This window comes from Thermobia domestica, chromosome 6, assembly GCF_964235325.1.
Source record: "Thermobia domestica chromosome 6, izTheDome1.hap1.1, whole genome shotgun sequence".
NCBI lineage: Eukaryota > Metazoa > Arthropoda > Insecta > Zygentoma > Lepismatidae > Thermobia > Thermobia domestica.
The window spans coordinates 98,049,970-98,073,721 of record NC_137459.1 but is presented as its reverse complement, the minus strand read 5'-3'; the positions used below and the strand labels follow the sequence as shown (position 1 = coordinate 98,073,721).

Here is a 23,752-nt window from a genome sequence, read left to right as displayed (position 1 = left end):
AGACTTGATAGTTGTTTAAAGATAGGTTATGTAATAGAACTTTATAGCGTTTACTTTTAGACAAAGTGGTGTAGTGTAAAGATGTGTATAAGCACACTGTCCACTGTTCTTTGTAACTCTTAATGAAGTAAGCAATTAGAGAAATTACTTTTGGATCTATAATATACACAGATATACATGCATGCATACATATATATATTATATATATATATGTAGAGAGAGAGAGAAATATCATTATCGGTATGTAGCTCAAGGAAAATCGGAAGAGGATTTCATCATATAACTGGAAGAAGGAAGAAAACTATTGTCTCTACAATTTGGAGAGTATTAAAACTGTTTCAGTTGTACTTCTTCCCTCTATATGAGTCTAGACAAGTTTTTGTTCATTTTGTTTATTTTCAGTGGTATGCTTAATGTAGGTACGAAATCAGAACTTCGTAAGGTCTTTTGTGTTACACAGGCACCAGCGAAAGCTCATAGCTCCTATTCTATGTTCTCTTTAACAATATTGTCGGACCGATTTGAGCACAGATTGTAGTATTTAGAGAGGATTATGTCACCTCTACATGAAAGAAAACTGAAGTTCGGCCATTCACCTCGAAGTTATTAAGCGGAGAACATGTAGGAGGAGAACGTAGATACTTTTGCTGCCAATGTGCACACGCTTGTATTTCGAAGTCTCCATTTCTTTTAAAAAAAAAATCACTAGGAAATGTTTAAATTATTTGGTGTAGTTAATAGAGTGTATAAATAAAAACTTCATTAGTATAGCTGTCCTTTCATTTAGATTTTGTACACACCAAGAGAAAGGATTACATTGAAATATGAGAGACAGCTTATATGTTTGCGTTAAAAAGAAAAATAAATTGAACAGCAACTTTTCCTTTTAAAGTTTTTTTTCTATGTATACATTGGTAGGTTATTTCAACACATATTCTTACATATGTAAAAGTAAACAAGTGGTAGGGACGAGAGGGCTGAAAACTTCAAAATAGAATAAAGCACCTGGAAAATAGCTTCAAGAAAATAGTTTTGGCATCAAAGCGTTTGGAACATTTAGAAGTTTTGTGAGATACTAAAATATTGTAAACCTTGTCAAATTAAGGACTATTACTTGTATTTTATTTGCTAGTTTCATTGAATATGTGCATTATTTCTGATCATCTTCGTGAACATACACGTTGCTCATGTCGTTCCTTTGAGACGCCGAACCGTTTATGAATGTGTCGCACGTGCACGGTTTTGATTAATGTGAAGAACATAAGAGTCCCTTGTGCAGATGCAAGATCTGTGGTTTTAAAATGCTCGCATGTCGTGACCTTGACCCTGCATTCGTGATCAAGAGATACAACTTCCGTTGGTTGGAATAAACTCTTGACGAAAATATTTATTTTGTTTTCTTTTTATTTTATTTCTTTATCATTTTAAATAACTCAAAATGAAAACTACAAATATGAAATTAAACAACACATTGTTGACATTAATTATGTTTTATTTATTAAGTACTGCGAAACTACTGTATGAAGTATGTTTGGTGCACGTGTTCTCGGATTTAGTTCTTAATGAGAGTTCTGTGTGCATTATTTTATAGGATTGAAAGACGTAAAACTAAAATTGTGAGATGCTGCTTACTGCCGTAAATTTTGACTTTAAGCCTTTATTACGAAATTGGAATACAAATTTCTCAATCATAAATAAGATTTTGATAGGTTTAATTCATTGTACACATATATTTAAAAAAAATAGTTAAACGTGTATATCTGCCAGATATTTTAGATTGACGTGATTAAAAATTACGATTTCAACAGATTTAGACCTCTTTCTTTCATGCCTAGTATCAAATACGAGTGAGTGAGTAAAGTTTCTGAAAGAAGTGGGTGCTGGAATAAGTTGTGGTTTCTAATTATTATTATTATTATTATTATTATTATTATTATTATTATTATTATTATTATTATTATTATTATTATTACTAAGCTGTGGAAAAATGGTGTGGTAACTTGATCTGATCTTAAGTCAATATTTCCCTTGTTAGATCTGAAATGTTAAGGGTTTAGTAATATGTAGTTATGAAAATTGCTTTATTATGTAGTGAACTAACGTGGTGATAGATTTGTAAGTGTATAGGATTTGTATAGTACACTCTTCTATCACTGTTTTTTACTGAAGCCTTTGATAAAGTCAAAAGTGAATGCTTCAGATGGTTAGTTATCTTGTTTGGTATACGAGTGTATGGATGGTAATTTTTATGGTAGTTGGTCTCGTGTGTTTCATTTTTAATCAAAGATACCGAATAAATAATAATAATAATAATAATAATAATAAAAACAAGCTATTTAGCGATACTAATCTCGTTTTAACTAATGTAAGAGGGAAACCTTGTGATCGGTTTTATTAAATTTTGCACGTTGTTCAAAGCCATATTCCTACTTAAAATACCATATGAGCATTCATGTTTTATTGTACAAATGAAACTATGAAATTGCTCGTGGGGCCGCAGTGATTCACCTCTGGCGCGGGTTCCCAGTTCGATCCCAACTTTCGCCAAGTACGCTTTGTAGTGGACAAATACCGTGTGCATGGGTTTCCTCGGGGCTCACCCGTTCCGTCCCATTTTCCCTTATGCCATCATTATCATCCATCTCATCATCACAGTCTCCTTAGACTCGGTGCATAGTCATGGGATATTTACTAAACTTAAAAATAACAAAGAAAAATGTTGCGAAATCCGTGAAGCCAATCCACGTTTCGTGGAACACATCTTGCGCCACTAACACTCGCTTATATTTCTCAGTATGGACACTCGTTTGGAAGTATAAAAGCTAGTGTTGGAAAATTTCATGAAAAGTTTAAACATGAAAAGTTCGCGCGAAAGTTCGGCTCATTTTTTTTACATTGTCCATTTAAAAATCCCTGTAAAATTACAAACATTTTGGTATATAACATGGCTATATTACAAATCGAAGTAAATTTATTTTAGTTTCTTTTTTCTCTTTCTAATAGTACATAATTTTCACATTTTTTCAAAAGACGTTACAAGCATGTATTTCAAATTCCAAGCCTATATCATAAAGCAGTATGTTTTCGGCAGAAACCTTCAGTTTTACAAGATGCTGACAACCGTAAACTTAAATTTGACTTGCACAAACAAGTTTATATCATAAACTCACGCATTACCAATACAAAATTAATCATTTTATTTAATATTTTTTTTTTTTTTTTTTTCTGTGTGGAAAGCACTGATTCAGTTACAATGATGTGTTTTACGTGCTTATCCATCTAATGTATAATGTCAATGTTTAATATGTGTCAGTCTATCTTGTATCATTATGGTGCAAATAACTATACTGTATAACACATAGCTAGCTCACAGTCATCACACAATGTTCAGAATAAGTTATTATAGAAATGAGTGTCGCTAATTAGTAAATAAAAGAAAGCGAAAGTTCGGGAAAAGTTGCTTATGAAAAGTTCGGAAACGAACTTTCGAAAATGAAAGTTCGCCTGAAAAGTTCGCTCATTTACATCTCTAATAAAAGCTTTTTCAGGTCAACCATCCTGAGTGAGATTTGCCTGGGCTTTCCTCATTCACACCACGCAAGTACCGGGATTGTACCTAGCATATATGTCTCAACGCAACCCCAATCCTTTGTTCCTTTCCTTTCTTCGTATAGTGTGATCGGCTAGGGACATAATGCTCATACGTGACGGACTAAAACGGCCATAGATACCAAAAGCCCATAAATCTAAATCCTAATCTAACTCAGTTATATTTCGATTTCCTAGAAAGAAGGAAGTACACGATTTTTTGAGTAACAAAGTGGTGGGTAATTTTATGTAATACAGAATAGAAATAAAAATCCCCTCTTACACTCAGGATCCAAACCCTTGAGCCAGCCGTCCTGACTAAAGATTATTTTATTTTCCCTCAAAGCACGCCAGGCAAATACTGGGATAGTACCTCAAGTTCAGGAGTCAGAGATGAAAATGGCTCTATTGAATCGATGATGTTTTTCTAAAAGAAATAAAAAAGTGTTTGTTTAAGAACTGAAATCTTGGAAATGGATTTTTTCCCCCTAATTTTCAGTTCCAGATTTGCTTTCTTACAATAGATTTTACGATTGAGGGGCTTTTGCGATATACAATAATTACACTGTACTTCACATGCTCCACCAGATAAACTGGAAGAATTAGGAAGCTTCACGATCTGATTACCGTTAGTGTTGAAAAGATAGAGGTACATCTTTAGTAATTTCCTTTTTCAACTGAAAAGTTCACTATTTGTAATTAACTGACGTATGGAGGAAGACGTTTTATTATCTGTTTATGTTAAAACTTAATATTTTAGTATTAAGTTTTATATTAATACACAAGTGTACACTACAAAAACAAAGGAAATGTAGTCGCATTACTTCTTATTCTATACTAGCTGAAATGCCCATTCTTTGCACGGAGAGAATTACGTTCATGGGAAATATTTGACCCTCCCCTCCCCCTTACAATACGCATATCAAGGAAAGTATTGCAATAAAAAACTCCATAAGATATTCCATTTTTGGCATGAATTCTATATCCCTTTCTCCCTTGGCATAAGCTCTTTAAGAAAAGTTACATGAGAAAATCCGAGCTTGAGGTAGGTACTAACTATATTGAAAAACTCATTTCAAACTGTTCAACCATTTCCCTGTGACGCGATCACAAACTGGAATCGTCATTTTAAATATGAAAAAATAAATTGTAGAAAACGCTCTCTTTCTTTCCTTCAAAAACAGAAGTGGTATGCCCTTTTGTTTGTAGTGAGATGTTTCTATGCCGAATCTCATCTTCTAACATGACGTGCTCATGAGATACTATAATTTTGGTTGAAGTTTAGAACCTTCTCTACTTCCATTACCATGCGTTCTTTAAGCAAAATAACAAATATATAACAATAACTTATGTTCCATGATTCATTTCAAACTGTTCAAACGTTTCCCTTGTTGCGATCACAAACAACATGCAACATCGCTTTCAATGTAAACAGTGGAATAACAAAATCACTTCCTCTCCTTGAAACGAACATTTTCAAAAACGTTGGAACACATGCCCACTTTTTTAATGACCAGTTTTTATTCCGAGTTTCATCTTCCTAATTTGGCGGACTCGTGTCATACTATATTTTTTTTTTACATGAATTCTAAACCTCCTTCCCCCAGGATGCGCCCTTGAATAGAAATAATGTGATAAAGACCCAGCTCAGGGTAGGTACTAACTACTGTATGTTCAAAAGTTAATTTAAAACTGCTTAACCGTTTCCCCGTGATATGATCAGAAACAACAGGCAACATCGCTTTCAAATTATAGAAAGTGCTCCCCTTTCCCCACTTAAAATGGAAATTCTTAACGCTAGGACACGGGTTCACTTATTTTTAATGAGGAGTTTATATAAAAAGTTTTATCCTCCTAACTTGAAAAGACCGTGAGATGCAAGTTCCTCACATAGATTTTGACCCCCCCCCCCACTCCCTCGTAGAATATGATTAAAAACCCATTTCGAGGTACGTGGTAACTACATCCGAAAATTCCTTCCAAATAGTTAAGCCATTTCCCCATGATCTAAGCACAAAAGAAGAAGATTCCTTTCATTTTTATGTAATAGATTAAATTGAGCACTGTTACAGAGTACTTGATCGAGTGCAAACAAAATTTTATATACATGTTTCCCAAACCATTTTTGTTTTCAGGGAAACTCTGTTTTGTTGACAAAGACACATTTTAACCCAATTCTGATACTAGATGCATACTAATAAGTACGATTAAAAACAGTAATTATGATCACATTTAGGCTGTTATTCATTCATGTTTTGAAGTAAATCTTTTTGAGATGGGCTTTTTTTTTTTGAGTTTTATTGTGTTTTTTATGTGGTTTTACCCCCCCCTCCCCCCCAAAAACACTGGGGGAATTTTGGGCTGGGGAAAATTTCAACAACCCTGTAATGAAGAGAAGATTGACCATTACTTAATTCGTTTGATTATCAATGTCTCTTTTCATACTCCCCCAGAATAAAGAATAACTGTAAACTTGATATTTAAAATTTGAATACTTGATAGTAATTAATGCTTATAGAGGGAATCTTTTTCACTATCGCTTTGCATGTAGTTCTTTTTTATTTTGTTTTCGGTTGATTTGAAGTTTAGCGTTCCTCTCAGCACCAAGGCTATATGGCACGTGGAGTACAGTTTAACATGAAATTCGAACTACATTGAATTTTAATAAATAAACTCTTGCGGAAATGTTACAAAGGTCTACCTAAATCAAATTAAGTGTATTATTAGTTATTTCACAGGGTTGCCACAGACCTGGAAAGTCAGGGAAAGTCATGGAAATTGAAAGTGGTCAGGGAAAGTCATGGAAACAAGGTCAAAAGGGATAAAAGTCATGGAAAATTGTATGAAGATGTATGTTTTAAATTTTTTTTGCTGTTTTAATACTTTTTTTACAGACTAAGTGGGTATCTTAGTAACGATAGTAGTACAAAGTTTTTGTTTCTGTGACGACAATAAGTCTTCTTGAAATTACAACATACAAACAACCCAGTGGTGACAGAAGAAATAATAAAGCAAATGTTCTTAAGAGACTCTTGAGTTTAAACAGAATAAGTGGAAGTGTTGCAGAAAAGACAAAGCATCAATATTTTCAACTATGTTTTGAGACAAACGTTTTTTTGAAAAACATATTGGAGGAACATGCTAATAAACCACAGCGATTAGATTACTTCTATGTACGTATTCTTCAGAATAAAAAGTATGCTGAACTGTGGCAAGTTGTAAAGCTAGTGTTGATTGTTTCGCATTGTAATGAATCTGTGGAGTCTGGATTTTCGTTATCAACAAATACTTCATGGTTGAGAATCAGAGTGAGTTCAGCATCACAGCACAGAGAACTGTTTAAGAGGCCATCCAGTTTCACGGTGGTAGAGAACATGTAACCATTAGAAGTAAAATGTTGGGATCTGTTCGAGCAGCAAGACAGAGGTATGAAAGTTTTTTGGAAGAAGCACGAAAGCAGAAGACAGAGGAGAAGAAATAGAAAAATGATAAACTTAGGATTGCAAAGGAACTACAGAAACTGCAACAAGAGAGAAAGGTCATTAGGATGAAAGCCCGGATAGAAGAGGAAGCAGTTGCAGAGAAAATCCTACGGTTGGAGAATGAAGGGGAAAAGTGAACCACGGTTATTCATAACAGATCACTTGTTAACACATAACAAATCATTTAGACTTCATAGTGAGCATTCAAGACAAGAATTTTTCTTGCTCTCACACAAAACTTATTGTATCCAGAAAAGTGAATCATTGTTTTTCTTAAAACGCATGTTCAAACACATGCTTAACGAATCATTTAGACTGCATAGTGATCATTTTCTTTCTCTCATACAAAACATATTATATCCAAATGTTATATGCATGTAAATATATTTTGTAAAGTGTACAAAAGAAATAAAATAAATAAGGTGTCCGTTGGGCGCTATGGGAATGCTGGGGGCCGTAAAAAAAATGTATTATTTTAATTTTTCATCTAGCGATCATGGAAAATAAGTACAAAACAGCTGGAAAGTCATGGAAAATTATTTTAAAAATTTTGTGGCAACCTTGTTTGTTTCGTTTTCCAAAATTTCTTTTGCATGTAACGAAATGCTACAATTGCTTACAATTTTTAAGGTCGTCTTCACCTCGTGCAGGTGTGCACGTACCTATTACCTTCAAATATTTGAATTATGTTTGGTGTCATTAATTTTCGATTAACACCATAGCTCGGTGTTAACACTCTTAAGTTCAAGTAATTGCTATGACTGAGGGTTGCAAATTGAAGAATCCTATATTTATAAATAATGTGTGTATTGTAGTGGTATATTACAATTGGTGCTGACCTTGAATGTTCTGTTAATATTGAATGGATGTTTCTTAGAGCAATGCATTGTGTGAATTGATTTTGACAAACGTTTATTTTTTATATATATATATGTAAGACATATTATTAAAATTGTCCTTTAAGTTTATGTCGTGTTGCATTCAGCAATATAAGCAATGTGTTATTAGCAGTAAATGTGACAATACGTTGAGTCTTCAGTGTTTATGGTTTGATTCATTCTCCAGGAAATTTGAAGTATTTTATATTGTGATGATTTATGGAACGTGTATAAGGTAGAATACCGCTTAGTTGTGAGTTGTATTCCGTGTAATATAGGTCTAAAGGAAACTAAATGTTACCCGAGTAGATGGCGAAAGTAGTTTGGAGTTGATTGGATAATCACAAACTTGATCATCACTATTTAGATATAAAAAATTCATTGTTTATGTATTACAGAAGTTGGGCCGAAATAAGTGCACTCATCTGCAGTTATTGGCGTTAAACCATTTCGGAGAGGGATGTGTCTTTTGTACCCTTTTTATGTTAATTTGCATCTTCTAAGATCCATTAAGTTTAAAATCTTTTAATTTCATTAATCCATTAAGAACTATTAATTTCAGTTGTAACAGTGCAAAATATTTAAGATCATTTTGCAGTTCCGTCTGTGGATTCAAATTTTCATCGTCATCATGTTGGTTCTTCAAATTTTCTCTCTCTATTTCGTTACCACACTTTCATTGTGATACCTCATGTATTTTTTTTTTTTTTTAATGACTTAATAAGTGTAATTGAGTTTAGAATTTTCTAAAATTGTTGAATCAATTCAATTATTTGCTGTTTTACTTACCTGTCATACTTGTTTTCCATGAGTCGTGTTTTTTGTTATGGCTGACAATGGTAATTTCAGCTGTGACATTTCTTGTGAATTTCTATTTTCGAATAAATAAGAAGCATTTTAGGTATCAAATATCTAATATGATCCCCTCACCCATATTTTCTCTATCCAATACTTTTGGAGTGATTGGGCAGTCTCGGAAGAGTTTTCTGCTTCTTACGAAAAATATAGTTTAACACGTGAATTAGTTTAATTTTATTTAGTTGAATTAGTTCAGATAGTATTGACAAACTAATTATAACCAGAGGAATCTGCTTTTGAACGTGACAGCAAAAATAGAACTGATGCTGCAAAAATCTTAAGATGGAGTTATTTCTCTGTAATGAGAATGTAATTCTTAAATTTTCATAATTCTTCCTATTATTTCGTGTTTAGTTTATCTTCTACTCCAGATATTAAAAGTAGTTTTTTTTTTTTTTTTTTTTTTTATGTAAGTCCAACCGGGCTTTCTTTCTTTCTTTTCAGATACTTATTTATAAAATATGGTAAAAGGTAGTTATTTCAGCATTTCTTTCATTTATTTTTTAAACTTCACTATCATTATTACCCAGTCTAGGCATTTTTTCTTTATTATTCCGAATTTTGTAAACTTGATTGTAGTTATACAGGTGCATGGGAAATTTAGTTATTCTGATTTTTTCTTTCTTTAAATTTATTTTGTCTTTTCTGTTTTTGAAGCTCCATGTTTATGGTGCCTTCCGTGTTGATAAGCTTTCCAGGAAAAATGGAGTAAGTTTGTCTTTTTTTTCTTTTAGTGCTACAGTTTCTTAAAAAGCAATGCTTGTTAAATGCACGTTTAATTAGGCTTATAGTCAGCAATTTGCGTTATTTGTCGTTCTTACTTATGTGTTATGACTGAGAGAAAGACGATAAATCACAGAGAGAAATTTTCAATAGGACGAGGAAGTAGATGGTAAGAGATCAGTTGAACTAATGTGTTTTACGACATTGGTTCCTTGACCACTGATTCTGTAGTTTTTCTACGTGATTTTCATTTTTTGATACAACACTTTCTTGTTACCTTTCTTAACAGTGTTTATGCTTTTCATTAACGCGGCTTTTTGTTCTTCCTGCAGATGGGTTATAAAATCTACAGAGTCTTGGGGTATTATAACTAAGCATGAGTGGAATGAAAAAAGCTCCTTCATTTTTTCAAAAAATCCACCTAATTTTTTCTTACCTATTTACACATAAATTCCTCCACAAGAGATTTTAATACTAAAATGTGATTAAATGCTTCTTTATGTAAGTTTTGTTTTTCTCCTTGAAGCTTAAGTTTAACCCAGAATTCGTAATATACAGGGTGGATCGGAATTAACTCCCTACTGAAAATTGTATATATATATATATATATAATATTTAACCAGTTGTAATGAAACAAAAAGCATATCTTTTTTGTGTCATTGCAGGTATCATTTACGGACCATGATGCAATCTCTAATCTTGCGTGAGCGGGCTTAATTGGCATCCCGGTACGAAGTATGTCAGTCCGTCGTACAAGCAGAAAGAGGGTAGCGAAGTGTGAAAGGACCTTGTGCCTCGGTAGATACAAAGAAAGTAAAGAATTGGCATTCGAAGCTAATAGACACGGGTTCTGTAGGAGATAGAAGACGCGGTCGCCCTTTAACATCCAGGACAGAGAAAAATGCTCAAATGGTTCAGTAAATGTTCACTCGAAGTCCTCAGAAATCACAAAGACAAGCGTCTCGCGAAAGTGGTTTAATCTTACACACAACCCGAACTGTTCAGAAAGTAGAATTGAATTATTGTCCATGGAAACCGCATTATTGCCAGAAATTATGACCAGAAGAGTGATCATCGATTGGAGTACGAGATGATGATGCTTGTTTGATATGAAAACTGGTCCGATCTTTTTGGTAATACACTATGGTCAGATGAAGTCATATTTCATGTTGGGAGGTTTGCAACAGTTATTAGGAAGGAGAGTGTTCGGAGGGTGATTGTTGAAAAATGCGAACATCGCCTAAAGGTCACAGTGTGGTGCGGCATGGCATCTACGAAAATTATGGGTCCATACATCATTCGGGACACAATGAATGCAGAACGGTACCTTGCTATGCTTGAAGATTACATTCACTGTATTGTATCTACCTGGGACAATTACAACTAGCTAGTATTTATGCAAGATGGGGTCCCGCCTTATTTCGCACGTCCTGTCCGCGCGTGGCTCGACACCCATTTTCTAGGACGCTTGTTGGGACGACGTGGCACCCTTGATTGGCCAGCAAGGAACTGTGACCTAACGCCCTGCAACTTCTTCCTCTGGGGGCGGGTGAAAGAGGAGTTTTGTCGCACAAAATCAGTAAGCCTTTGGTTAATTGGAAGAGCAAATTCGCCAAATTCTTGCGAACGTACCACTGGAGTATCTACAGAAGTCTGTCGCAGACATTCCCAACTGTTTACGAAAACTGGTGGATAATAGTGGTATTTATGTGGAATTTTAGCAATACACAACAATTCTACTGCTGTAAAGAACAAAATGCTTTTTGTTTGATGAAAATTGGTTTAGTATTAAAAAAACGTATAGTTTTCGATAGTGAGTTAATTCCCGCTCACCCTGTACATGTCTCATCAAAAGTAGTGAACAATTTAATATCAATAAGAATTATGCAATTATTAGTTACTAATTTTTATAAAGTGAATATGCAGGACTTTGTTTCAAGGATTTTTTTTACATTACATATTCGTATTACTGCTAAATCTGTAAATACATTATGCCTACTATAACTAGCTACATTTTAAGTATATCTTATTACTACATAACATACATTTACTACTTCTAATAATTTGTATTAAGTGTTAGTGTTCATACTACCACGACAATTTCAATTCGTCACGAGAAACTTCGTTTATTTTCCTGATAGTACGTTCACAGCACGGCTTTTGGTTAATGTATTTTATCGGTAGAGATATTTGTCCCTTTTTTTTCTTTATTCATATTACATCTCATTATATGTAACGTACCACCAATTGATTGCTATAATTATTTGAGGAGGCTTTATTATTATTAACTAGCATATATTACTCGCTTCGCTGGGTTGAAATGAAAATTTAAATGCATAACTCCGTATCTCATGTGTTTAGTAATCGTGAAATATGCTGTTTTCGTTTTTAATGGCATCGATTTAAACAGCATCGAAAAGATCATTGATCATCTTGGCGACCCCGAAAAACATGGATTCGACACTAATATTGGCCATTTTGGATCATATATACTTTCCCCGTCCCCAAGTTACGGGGTTGAATTTGAATTTAAACGGGATCGAAAGTATCACTGTTCATCTAAGCGACCCAGAAAACTATAAATTCGACGCTGATACTAGCCATTTTCGATCATTTATATATATATATATATATATATATATATATATATATATATATATATATATATATATATATATATATATATATATATATATATATCTCCCCTCCCAAGAGGCGAGGTTGATTTTGAATTTAAACCAGATCAGAAATGTCACTGTTCATTTGAATGATCTCGAAAACTATGGATTAGACACTAATATTGGTCAATTTCGATTACTATTATTATATATAGCTCCCCCTCCTCCGTGCTGCGCACATGGCATCAGAATTGGCACTTTTAATCTCAGCTACTCCTAAAACTATGGATTCCACACTAATATTAGTCATTTTCGATCATTTTTAAATGTTTATCTCCCTCCCCTACGTTGTACTCTCCCCTCCCAACTATCAGCGCTGGATTTGGATTGAAACAGCATCAGAAGTGTCACTGTTTTTCACATCGACCCCAAATACTATGGATTCAACACTAATATCAGTCATTTTTTATCATTTTTAACTTTCTGTTCCCCTCCCCTACGTTGCATCGTCAAAGTGAATAGCCTAAAGTAATCCCTGTCCCTAAACTCATGAATGTTGAAAATTTCATTGAGATCGGTCGGGTGGTTCAAGAGTGAAGAAGTTCACAAAGGCAGTCATTTTAATTTTAATTTTTTTAACACATATATACATACATATATATATATATATATATATATATATATATATATATATATATATATATATATATATATATCCCCCTCCCCTAGGTTGGCTCGTCAAAGTGAAACGATAAAAAAAACACTCAAGGTCCGACCCTCATATATGTTGAAAATTTGATCGAAATTGGTTGGGTGGTTCAAAAGTTATTAGGTTTTATTAGTTTTTATTTATACGCCCCCCTCCCTAGGATCTACCGTTAAAATGAAATTACAAAAATGTTTCCAGATCCGAACCTCATGTATCTTGAAAATTTGATTGAGATCGTTCATATAGTTCAAAAGTTATTAAGTTACAAAAATAGTAACTTTCAGTCTTATATACACATTGATTTATATATATATATATATATATATATATATATATATATATATATCCCTCCTTCTCATCCACTACGTTGCTCTGTCAAATATAAATCATCAAAACGATCCCAGGCCTGAACCCCATCTAATTTGATCTGTTGAAAATTTGATAAAGATCGGTCGAGTTGTTCAGGAGTTATTAAGTTTTATTTATTTTTTAATACCCCCTCCCCCAACCCTCAGTTCTACCATCAAAGTGAATAGCCTAAAACCAGCCCAACCTCGAACCTCATTCATGTTACAAATTTGATCGAGATTGGTCGGGCCATTCAGGAGATTTAGAGTCACAAACATAGTGATTTTCAATTTTATATATATAGATTATTCGCTGACGTTTGATAAAAACATTGGTTGTCAGAATTTGTTCTTTAGTCCGAAGTTGAAGTAGAGATTTGTTATACGTATAAATGGCCCGTGACAAGACCAGTAGATATGCTTTGGTTTTGAGTTTTGTGACGTTTATTGAATGTTTTTATCCAACATGGTTCACATGTGATCTGTTTGGTTCTTATCCATTCTCTGTCTTCGCCATGTCAGTTTTCGTAATTTTTCATACTATGTTCAGGTCTATTTTGCACCGTGACATGGAACCTCATCATCCATGAACAAAAAAATAGTCTCGGACATCTGACTACTGGAAAATATTGGTAGGAGGCTCAGTGCAAGGATAGAAACAAACATTTTGGGCAGTGATTCAATGAGGTTCGAATAACTTGTTTTCCTTTGACTTTCCATACCATTGTATATGTATAAAACACGATGCACAGCTGCTGAGGATGATTCAAGCTAAATTCGCGGCTGGCAGTTACCACATGAATACCTTTCCACAGTCTAGAACCGTGCAAATCAGGAGTGAACGAAGAAAATGACAGTGTGGCAAAATGTCAAGGGTCTGTTAATCATGTCCGTGGCCCATGCTAATATGTGTTCAATAGTTGCTGCCCGGAGTAGATGATTTCGACGAGCCACCATCTAGCCCAATCGATGCAGATAGTTGACTACAGTCGTGGAACGCATCTGTAGCTATGCAACAGCGACAGACTTACGAAGATCAGTTCTCCAGCACGCTTGACAGTTCGAAGATGTATCTGGGACAGTCCAGGTTAACCCGAGTGTGGTTGTGATTCCTTGCAAGTCCTGAAGCTCACCGGCAACTGTGACAAGAGAAATGTGTGGATTTGCTGCACCTGATAATGACTGGCACTAAGATCTGCCTGGTTGATGATGCAGCCTCTCTGTATGTTGCTTAATCTCATAATCTCATAATTCAGTTCGATCGTGGCTTGTTTTTCCTCCCACTCTTAGTCTTCTTGCACCAGACAAGAAAAATTGTCAGCATAAATTGCATTCTGGACGTAATAACAAAACACATTTAGACAACTGTCGATGTAATTCTTGCATGTTTTTGTACAGACGACTAATACAGTACTTTTTTCTGTAAACAACTTCGAAGGGAGTGGCTGATTTGTAACTTCCTATAACTAAAGAAAAGTTTGATTTTCCTATAAACCGATGAGACGTAATTCTTAATTGATTGCATCAATTCACAATAATCACATTAACAAGAGAAATAGTATTGGGGAATACTCTTTCAGCCGATTGTACCAGGATTATTTTTGTTTCTTTGTTTGCATTTAAATCTTTTATTAATTGCAAATAATTGGTTTCTGTAACTAACAGTTTGTATTGTAACTTGTATGTGTGTGAGCTTGGAGGTTTAACATTGTTAAGCAATGAAGTTTATAACAATTAACTACGTGTGCAAACTGAGAATATTGCATATATATATTAATTCAGCTAATATAGAATATAATAAAAGTACCGAAGATACAGACGGAAGGGAAGTGTGACATGGGAATGTGCTGATAAGCTTGATTGTACGTTGTTTAGTACTCAGTCTGTAATGTGTGGTGAAAAAAAAAAAAATGTTAAGCAAGTCAGAAGTGATTAAATTGAACACTTGATACCGATAAAATCCTTAAACGCTTTTTATAGAGGACAAAGGTATCAGTGCGTCACGGTAGTTTTTAGTAGTTAACAGTCACACTAATAAGTGTCGCTGTTTGCTCTGCCTGGTGCCAATAGGTGTTGCTAGCGTTCAGGCAGTTTGTCGATTTAAAATTATTGTAACGATTAAATTGCAACTTAAAACCCACATTGTCTCAGTTTAATTATTTCTGGATAGAACAAGGGCCGTAATCATATTTAGATCTGAGTATTAATGTTTCTGTATTTGTACACTAATATTGTGATTTAATCGTAACTTTAACTGTATTGCTTCAGTTTAATTATTTCTAAGTGAATAGCGATGATATTGAATGTCAACGTGATTTTTAAATCTAAATATGATTAAGGTCCCTGTCTAAATAAGCATTTAGACAAGGACTATAATCATATTTAGATTTAAACAATAATATTTGTATAAGCGCATGTGGGTGGGAAAAAGTTAAATAATTAGATGTTTTAATTGAGTACGATTTTAACCTATAGTATAAAGCAGGCCGAAGACTTAGGCGCAACAATTACACTAGTGTGCAAAACTTAAGGACGAAAGTAAGTTTCGAATGCTGTCACTCTCAAGTAGCATACATGAAAAGTAGTGCCACAGTATGATAGAGTATGCAAGAAACAAAAACACCTGATTAGAGAAACAAAAATGATGCTTTTATACAGAAACAACTAATACATACTGAAGATACTGCGACACATGATGCCCCCCTCCCCCTCCTTGACATTACAGAACGAGCGAAATGGTCCTTAAAAGGGTGTGATCACCATGGACAGTAATACATGCTTTGTAATGTGCTCCTATGCTGCTCGAAAGGTTGATATGGAGTTATTGCGGTAAGGAGTTCCATTCCACCACCAGCGGTATTAACAACTGGTGGATATTTCGTGCTGGATCTGGACGTGCTGCAAGACACCTTCCTATAACATTCTACACGTGCTCGATGAGATTCAACTCGGAGGGGTCTGGCCAGTCTATCCGCCGAATATCCTCTTGTTCCAATGAACCTGCCACCTGTGTTGTTCAATGCTGTCGCACATTATCATCTATACAGATTAAGTCGTGGACGACTGCACCGCTGAAGAGAGACGCGTGGGGAAGGAGTACAGTGTCACAATAACGTTGGCCGGTGAGTGTACCGCGTTCAAAGATTTGGAAGTCGGTATGCCCTTTGCTCTCATCTGTAAAGACAATGGAACCCCACTTTACGGTCCAGTTATGATGTTCTTTGTACCACTGGAAGCGGTGCCACTGATACGCGGTCTCAACGTAACACAACATAATGACTGTCGGGCAAAGAGACCACGCCCATACCGCTATAAACCGTAAGATTGGGCGTTTTGCAGTCCTGCTAAATGTATTTTCAATTTCACCCATTGTTTGGCGTCGATAACTTCTTGCCTGTTGCATAATGTAGCGGTTGCTGTAGTTGACCGTGGTCGACCACCACCTCTTCTTCGCACAGCGTTGCCTGGGTTCGGAACGTTCCCCTTGCATGTGAAGCAATGCTATGGACAATACCATACCACTGGTACACTCGTCACACTTTGTCCTTCTTCTGGTTTCGTGATTCTTCCCCCGTGTTAAGTCATCCAAATATTGTCTCCGTGCCGTGTTGTTGTAACACAGCCACAATGCAGTTTAAAAGAGTATTGACTGGCATATGCTGTCTTAACTCTTTCATTCAACTCCTTGTTGGGCGAGCAGACCCACTCTGCTTTACAGTCACATTGGAAACGTCTAACTCCATGTGTACGTGTATGAGACCGCTGCTTATTCATTTCCACCGACTATGGAATGTTTTGTGTTAATTTATATATATCTCAACCTTAAGCTTTGCACACGAATGCAATATGACTTTTTTTTTTTCCATTTTAATGAGATGTCAGGTTCACAGCTGAGAAGTATTAATATGATTCATTGTCTTTGATGAAATACTACGTATGGTTACACTTTTTTTTTTCTAAGTTAGTATTCTCTCTTTTGACATGAAATGTATCCACTATAGTGAATTGGGGTCATTATTTGCTTAATCTAGACATACACAAAAGTACAGATTCAACGGCTGATTGACTTGATAATGATTCACTTGATAATAATATCTCCATTGTCTATATTAGTGCTTTTGATTATATTGATGGGTTCTGATTTTGTCTAGCTCCATATTTATTTAATTTCTTGTGTTTGCTTGAACAGTAGTGCGAAGAAGAACTTATGTTGAAAATTCAAGTTTGCCTTTATTGTTTCAGTATTTTTTATTTATTTATTTATTTTTACTTTCCATTTGGATCTTCTTTAAACTATTATTTTGCTTTCTTTTTACTTATTTGTTTATTAAAATATAGGGAACATATTATTTGTTATACAGAGGAATTATTGACTATCAGTGTATTAATGTGTAATAAAACTCTATTAGAGTATTCCGATATGCTGTAAATACTTTCTGGTGAGGTAACTGTTAGTTGCCTATGATACGAAGAGCTCCCTCGTGACTATATGTTTAGCGGTTGCAGGAGAACCGGGTTCAATTCCTGGCTGAAACTCATATGGTTCAGATTTCGCGTTAAGCTGTAGATCCACGTTTCATTGAGCCTTGCTACTCCAAAGGATGCCAAACTCAAATCAAACCAAATTATCTAAGTTAAGAAAGAATCATGAGGAATATTTTGCAGGTGAAATGTCTTAATATTTTTGTCTTATATTTCTGACTTTAATTTTCAGGCTCTTCAGAAGCCCAGGGAATGTGCGATCCCCAGCCTCCATAAAGTGCAAATATTTCAACATCAAAATGATAACGAAGCCTGACAATACCACGGCTGAGGAAGCCGTTGAACTGACATTGGTAGAAGAACCAGAGAATGGCCGTTTGCCTGATGTTGTCGTTGACTCCAAAATGTTTGACGAACATCATGAGATTAAGGAAACTTACTTATCCATTGCCCTGCAAGTATCCATCCCATTCCTTATTGCTGGTCTGGGAATGGTTGGTGCAGGGTTGGTTTTACATATAGTACAAGTAAGTACGTAATTTAGATTTTAATGTATGTTCAGATAGCAAAGAATTCTAGAAATGCTGATTAGATAATACATATTAGCTCAGTGGTAAAACGCTTACCTGTGATAAACGAGGGCACCGGATTTATCCCAGACCATGTGAGTTTGAGGTGGACGTCTTTTCTATCGAAAGCTTAGTTTTAAATAATGAAATAGATATTCCCTTTAGCAAATATGTATCAAATTCTTTTAAATGTTTCGGCATTTTTAGCTTTCAATTGATGTCCTTTCTTTGTTTTTGTTTATAGCTCCACTTAAGTTCATCTTTCTCTAGTAAGTGTTAGCAAATTCAATTTCTACACTCAGCTTTTCCTTAGAATCATACACACATAATAAACTTAAAATTCAAAAGTACGTTTGAACGTGGATATGGAAACAAAACATATAGGGGGAAAATATACTAGAGGAAATTTGTGAACAGATCACTTGATTGGATATATTATATTAAAAATTATTATAATATCCTTTAAAAAATGTCAATTTTTAAAATACTTTGCAGTTCGCTTGCCCAACGTTGAAGTGCAGTAGGCATTACCATTGATTATAGATGGGCGAAAGGGAAAAAAACAATGGGAGGGAAAATATATTTTGGGTTTAAACCCGGGTTTTAGCTTATGTTCATTGATTTTAATTTTCAGAATCTTTACCAGTGTAATCTGCGTCAATTTTAATCACAACTTTTTTTAATCAAGTGAGACTGGAAACGTTATTCACTTACGCAGACGCTGACAGTTTGTCTGGTTGTGTAGTCAGTGTCATTTTTATTGCTGGTATTTAATAAACGTTTAGCTCTGAGAACGGGACGGCATAAAAGTGATATCTGGAAAGTGTACACAGAGAAAGGAAATAAATCGGTGAAATGTCAATTTTGTTAAAAGACCCATAGAGCTGCAAATATGGAGAAAATGTCAGCCCACATATTAAGGTGCTATTCAGCCGGTTCCCCCGAACCGAATGTTAAAATTTCTCAGGTTCCCAGAACCGTCTCTTTACCTCTAGATTCAGCACTTACAAATAGTAATAGTAATTGTCTAGTAGTATTTCTTTTTCTGAAAATCAGTATACAAAACATGAATTTACAGATGCTATATGAATGAATGCTAGTCACTTGCTAGTATCATTTTAATAAATAATAATAATATAATCATATAGTAATAATATTAATACTAAGTTAATTACAGAACTGGTTGTTAAATGATTTGAATGACACCACTGGCTACAGGTGTTCATAAGATGTAAAAAGAAAAAAGCATCTGCAAACAAGCTGGAAGCGTACATCTCTTATTTAGTAGGATTATTCGGAACCAAGGAACAGATACAAATACTCGATCACCAAATTTATACCAATTTGTAGATTCTATTACATTCTCAACGTGTAGTTCGAGTGGAACTGCATCACCACAGCTAACTGAATTAGACTCACAACAACAATTAGAAACAACTCGGAAGAACATTTACAATCTTCTGTGAAGTCAAGAGAGCATGAGTTTGTTTGTTTGTTTGTTTGTTTGTTTGTTTTGTTTGTTTGTTTGTATATATATATATATATATATATATATATATATATAGCATGGGTGAAGGAGAAACGGTAAGAGCATATTTTGTGCGTAAGAAAAAGCTTTTAGAATCGAAGTTTAAGAAAGGGTAAAGAAAACTTTTCCACCTTACTTACATATTACATATTACTTCAAGTTAGGTAATGTTAGATTACTTTGCTTAAGAATGATAAAATACATCTACAAATGATGTAATAAATGTGATTTAGTGATACTTTGCCTCTCGTTCATGAGAAAAGTATAGAATTCTTATAATTTTATACGTGTGATTTTACATAATTTTCTTGATTCTTGCATAAGTTTACATCATAATAGGCTTTTTACTAGTTATGCTCCGTTTACCAAAACAAGCTAACTTAACCTGAACCTAATTCTCATAATCGGAAGTCCAGCTGAGATTTACTTTGCTAATATGAAAATATATAAAGTATTTATATTAACAAACTATTCAGGTTCTTCTGCTATTTCTTACTAAAATTAACATAATTTTAATTAACGTAGAGAGAAGTTATCTTCAGTGCGGGCTAGTCAACCACTATCTTCCCAATCTAACCCGAAATTATTGATATTTGTGTTCGAAGGTCCTTCGTAAGCATTATTTATTAGTCATTAGGCAACTTAATGTTACAATGGATTTCATCAATCAATTCAAATTACAAACTTTAAAACGTACTATTATTAGCACACTTGGTATTCTCCTAATTCACACAAAAATAATTTGGCTTAGGTTGTTTTGCGTGATACTTAGTTTGGCTCAAACACGTAACACGTCCATAGGCTACTATTTTTGTTTCTTATATCGTATGTAGCATTGTATTCAGATGGGTGTTTAGTGATAAGTCCTGAGAAATATTTCTTATTTTTTATAAAATAGTAAAATTTATGAAAATTGTATTATTATATTCCGAAAAATCCTGTAATTTTTTTCCACGCCAAGAGATATACATTTATAAATAATTTAAAAAAGTGTAGATAAAAGATATATTGTTTCTCGTCGTTGTACGAAAAACCACCATATTTTCCCAAAACGGAAATAAACCCAGAGCAAAAAAAATATTTTCCCGGTATTTTGCCCATCACTACCACTGAATAATGATGTTGAAGATTCTTTACTACTCTTCTTATCACTTATTATTATTATTATTATTATTATTATTATTATTATTATTATTATTATTATTATTATTATTAGTGAGAAACACACAGATGATGATGATAATAAAAAAAGAAAAAACAAACATTTCAAATTAAGTATGGTGGGGGAACCCTGGTCACTTTTGCTAAAACTGTTTGGCGTGGGAGACCCGGGTTCGATTCCCGGCAGTAGCTCATGTTGTTCGGATTCCACGTTAATCAGTAGGTTCCGTCTCATATAGCCTCACTGCTGAAAGGGACGTTAAACTCAAAATCAGCTCATTGCTGAAACTGGGTCCGCTATCCATAATTTTGACAAAAATGGCTTGCTGTTCATGAGGAATACACCAGACACTAAATCCTTTATATAAAATACTTTTTAAGGGGTAGGATTTTTTTTTTTTTTATTTCTTCAGTTTCTCTTCATATTTCAGATCTTTAAGCTAAACTAGTTGTAAAGACGAAATGACAATATCACATGCCTTTAGTGGTCTACCAGCAGACACGCAACACAAAAATTAAAGCGTCTTTAACCCTAGAAATGGCAAGGTATTTTTTTCAAAAACAGGATGACAAAAAACGTTCTTGTAAAATTAAGAACGTGATTCCTGTGAATAAACTTAAAATTTTATGTGCTTTTATGACTTGTTTCTTTCTAGGATTGGCCCGTTTTCAAAGAAGTTTCTCAAATGATGATTTTAGTTCCCGCATTATTAGGATTAAAAGGTAATTTAGAAATGACTCTAGCATCGAGACTTTCAACTCAGGCAAATTTGGGACATATGGACACTCCTAAAGAACAGTGGAGTATGATCGTTGGAAATCTAACTCTGATCCAGGTACGTAATATAAATCTCTTTTGTTGTATATTAGTTACTGCTTTTAAAGCTCACTTTAGATGTCCAGCTGTGCCAATACACGTCAGTTTTTTTGGCGAATACTAGACACACACAAACTATGATTTTTAATTTTTTTTTTTTTTAATATTTTGGAAGCAGGAATATTGTACAAATTAAACATACGTTCCTAAATTATTCTGTATTTTGGCTAGTGAATGGCTAGCGGATTCATATTATTTTAAACGGAAAAGCCTAGAAGTCCAGTTTTGTTCCGTTAGGTCTATCGATTTAACAAGTAATGCTGTGAATAAAAAGAAGTGTTTTATCTCCCTTTGTTGAGTTCGATGGTAGATTTATATTTACTGAGAGGGAACTCTTGAATAACAAGTTTCTTGCCTCTTTGCAGTTTGAAAATAGCTTCCTTCAGGTTAACAAAAACTAAAATAAAATTAAACGACTTTCTGGTCATTATTGCATTCGTGTAAATTGACAAATTAAAAATTTGTAAACTAGAAACCCCCAAAATTCCCAACTTAATTTAACTTCATGCCGTTACGTCTGGCGGTTGAGAAGTTCCCCCTGTGGTCCAGAAGAATTTCCCGTCCTTTTACCGTATTTAAGAACCGAGTTTGTAACAATCCTTTCTTAGCGAGTGTCTAAGAGTTAAGTATGACAGCTCTGCTAAATCCTATCCTTGTCGTACATGTATAACCAGTTTTCAAAGTAATATTGTGACACAGTAATAGAGTACAGAGAAATCTTGTTAATCTGGACTAATCGGGGATAAGTTCACCGTATTAAAGATAGTCTGGATTAATTGAATAACCTGAAAGAAGAGTGGAAAGTACATTAAAATTATGTTTACAGCAACAATTGGAAGGGCATAGGCCTAAATACGTATACAACACCGTTGAGCGTTCAATAATATCTACAACAATGAGTAAAATACAGTACAGTATTCTTAGCTGCCACTTAGCAAGATGACGAATGCGATTGTTGACTTCTAAGCCTCATTTAGAACCTTGCATTCTGCCTTTCTGTTTTTGTTTGTTTGTCCAGATAAAGAGAATTCCGGCTTATCAAGTGTTTTTTTCAGTTTTACTGTAAGAATAAGGATTTGATTTTTGTGTCAGTTGTTAATATGCTATAGTTGTTTCAATGCTTTGTTTGAATGTTAACTATTCCTATAGTTTTAGGTGTCTTCACAGTTCTCAAGAAAATCAGTTTATTTTATGAAAAGTTGATATACATTGTAGTTCTGTTATTTTATCTATGTGAATATCTTCTCATTGTATTAAAGTACAAGGCATGTTTGATATTTCAAAAACAACTACTACAGTGAAGAAAACACGAAAAACAGTATTGAGTATTATTAAAAAGAAGAAAATAAACCTGTCAGAACACATTAGTGGTGTGTTTTTTAACCTCTAGGATGAATTCTATTGATTTCAGAGTGATGATAGTCATCTAATTCAGTCGTTGTAGGGGTCCGCGGTGGCTGTGGTAGTGCGTTCACCTCTGGTATGTCGGATCCCTGGTTCAATTCCAGCTCCTGCCAACTGGGCTTTGTAGTGGACAAACACTGTGTCTATGGGTTTTCTCGGTGCTCCTGTTCCTTCTCACTTTCCTCATTCCACTGTTTTGTTCATTACCATCATCACAATCTTTATTAGCCTACACGGCATAAAGGTCGGATGTAGAACTTAAATATTTGATTTCATTTAGTTTTCAGTCGTTATAAGTGTTCATTAATATGGTCACTGAGTTCTCTAAGCTCAACAGAAGTTGTACATTCTGAATGGCTAAGCGCCAACATTAAGGGTGAGTGTAACTGTTCAATTTAAGACTGGACTGTGCATCGTAGTGGTTAGCGCATATGCACAGTAGGCTAGTGACAAAAATTCGATCTCCGACCCAGTCGCACTATTTCACTTTTTGAATTTCGTAGTTGGGACTTAGGAAAAAAATTGCAA

At 34.3% G+C, this 23,752-nt stretch overlaps 1 protein-coding gene across 5 annotated transcripts in view; it reads left to right on the top strand.

The window, feature by feature from the left end:
- Positions 1-23,752, top strand: part of LOC145688116 (solute carrier family 41 member 1-like) — a 74,304-nt gene that overhangs the window by 11,925 nt on the left and 38,627 nt on the right. For 3 of the 5 annotated variants that reach the window (XM_081761875.1, XM_081761877.1, XM_081761876.1), the window contains exons 2-3: positions 17,918-18,212; positions 21,600-21,779. In XM_081761875.1, coding sequence (XP_081618001.1) covers positions 17,985-18,212; positions 21,600-21,779 — 408 coding nt within the window. In that variant the 5' untranslated portion in view covers positions 17,918-17,984. Of the gene's footprint in view, positions 1-9,463; positions 9,515-17,917; positions 18,213-21,599; positions 21,780-23,752 lie in introns of all 5 variants that reach the window. The other 2 variants (XM_081761874.1, XM_081761873.1) reach the window with 1 other exon arrangement.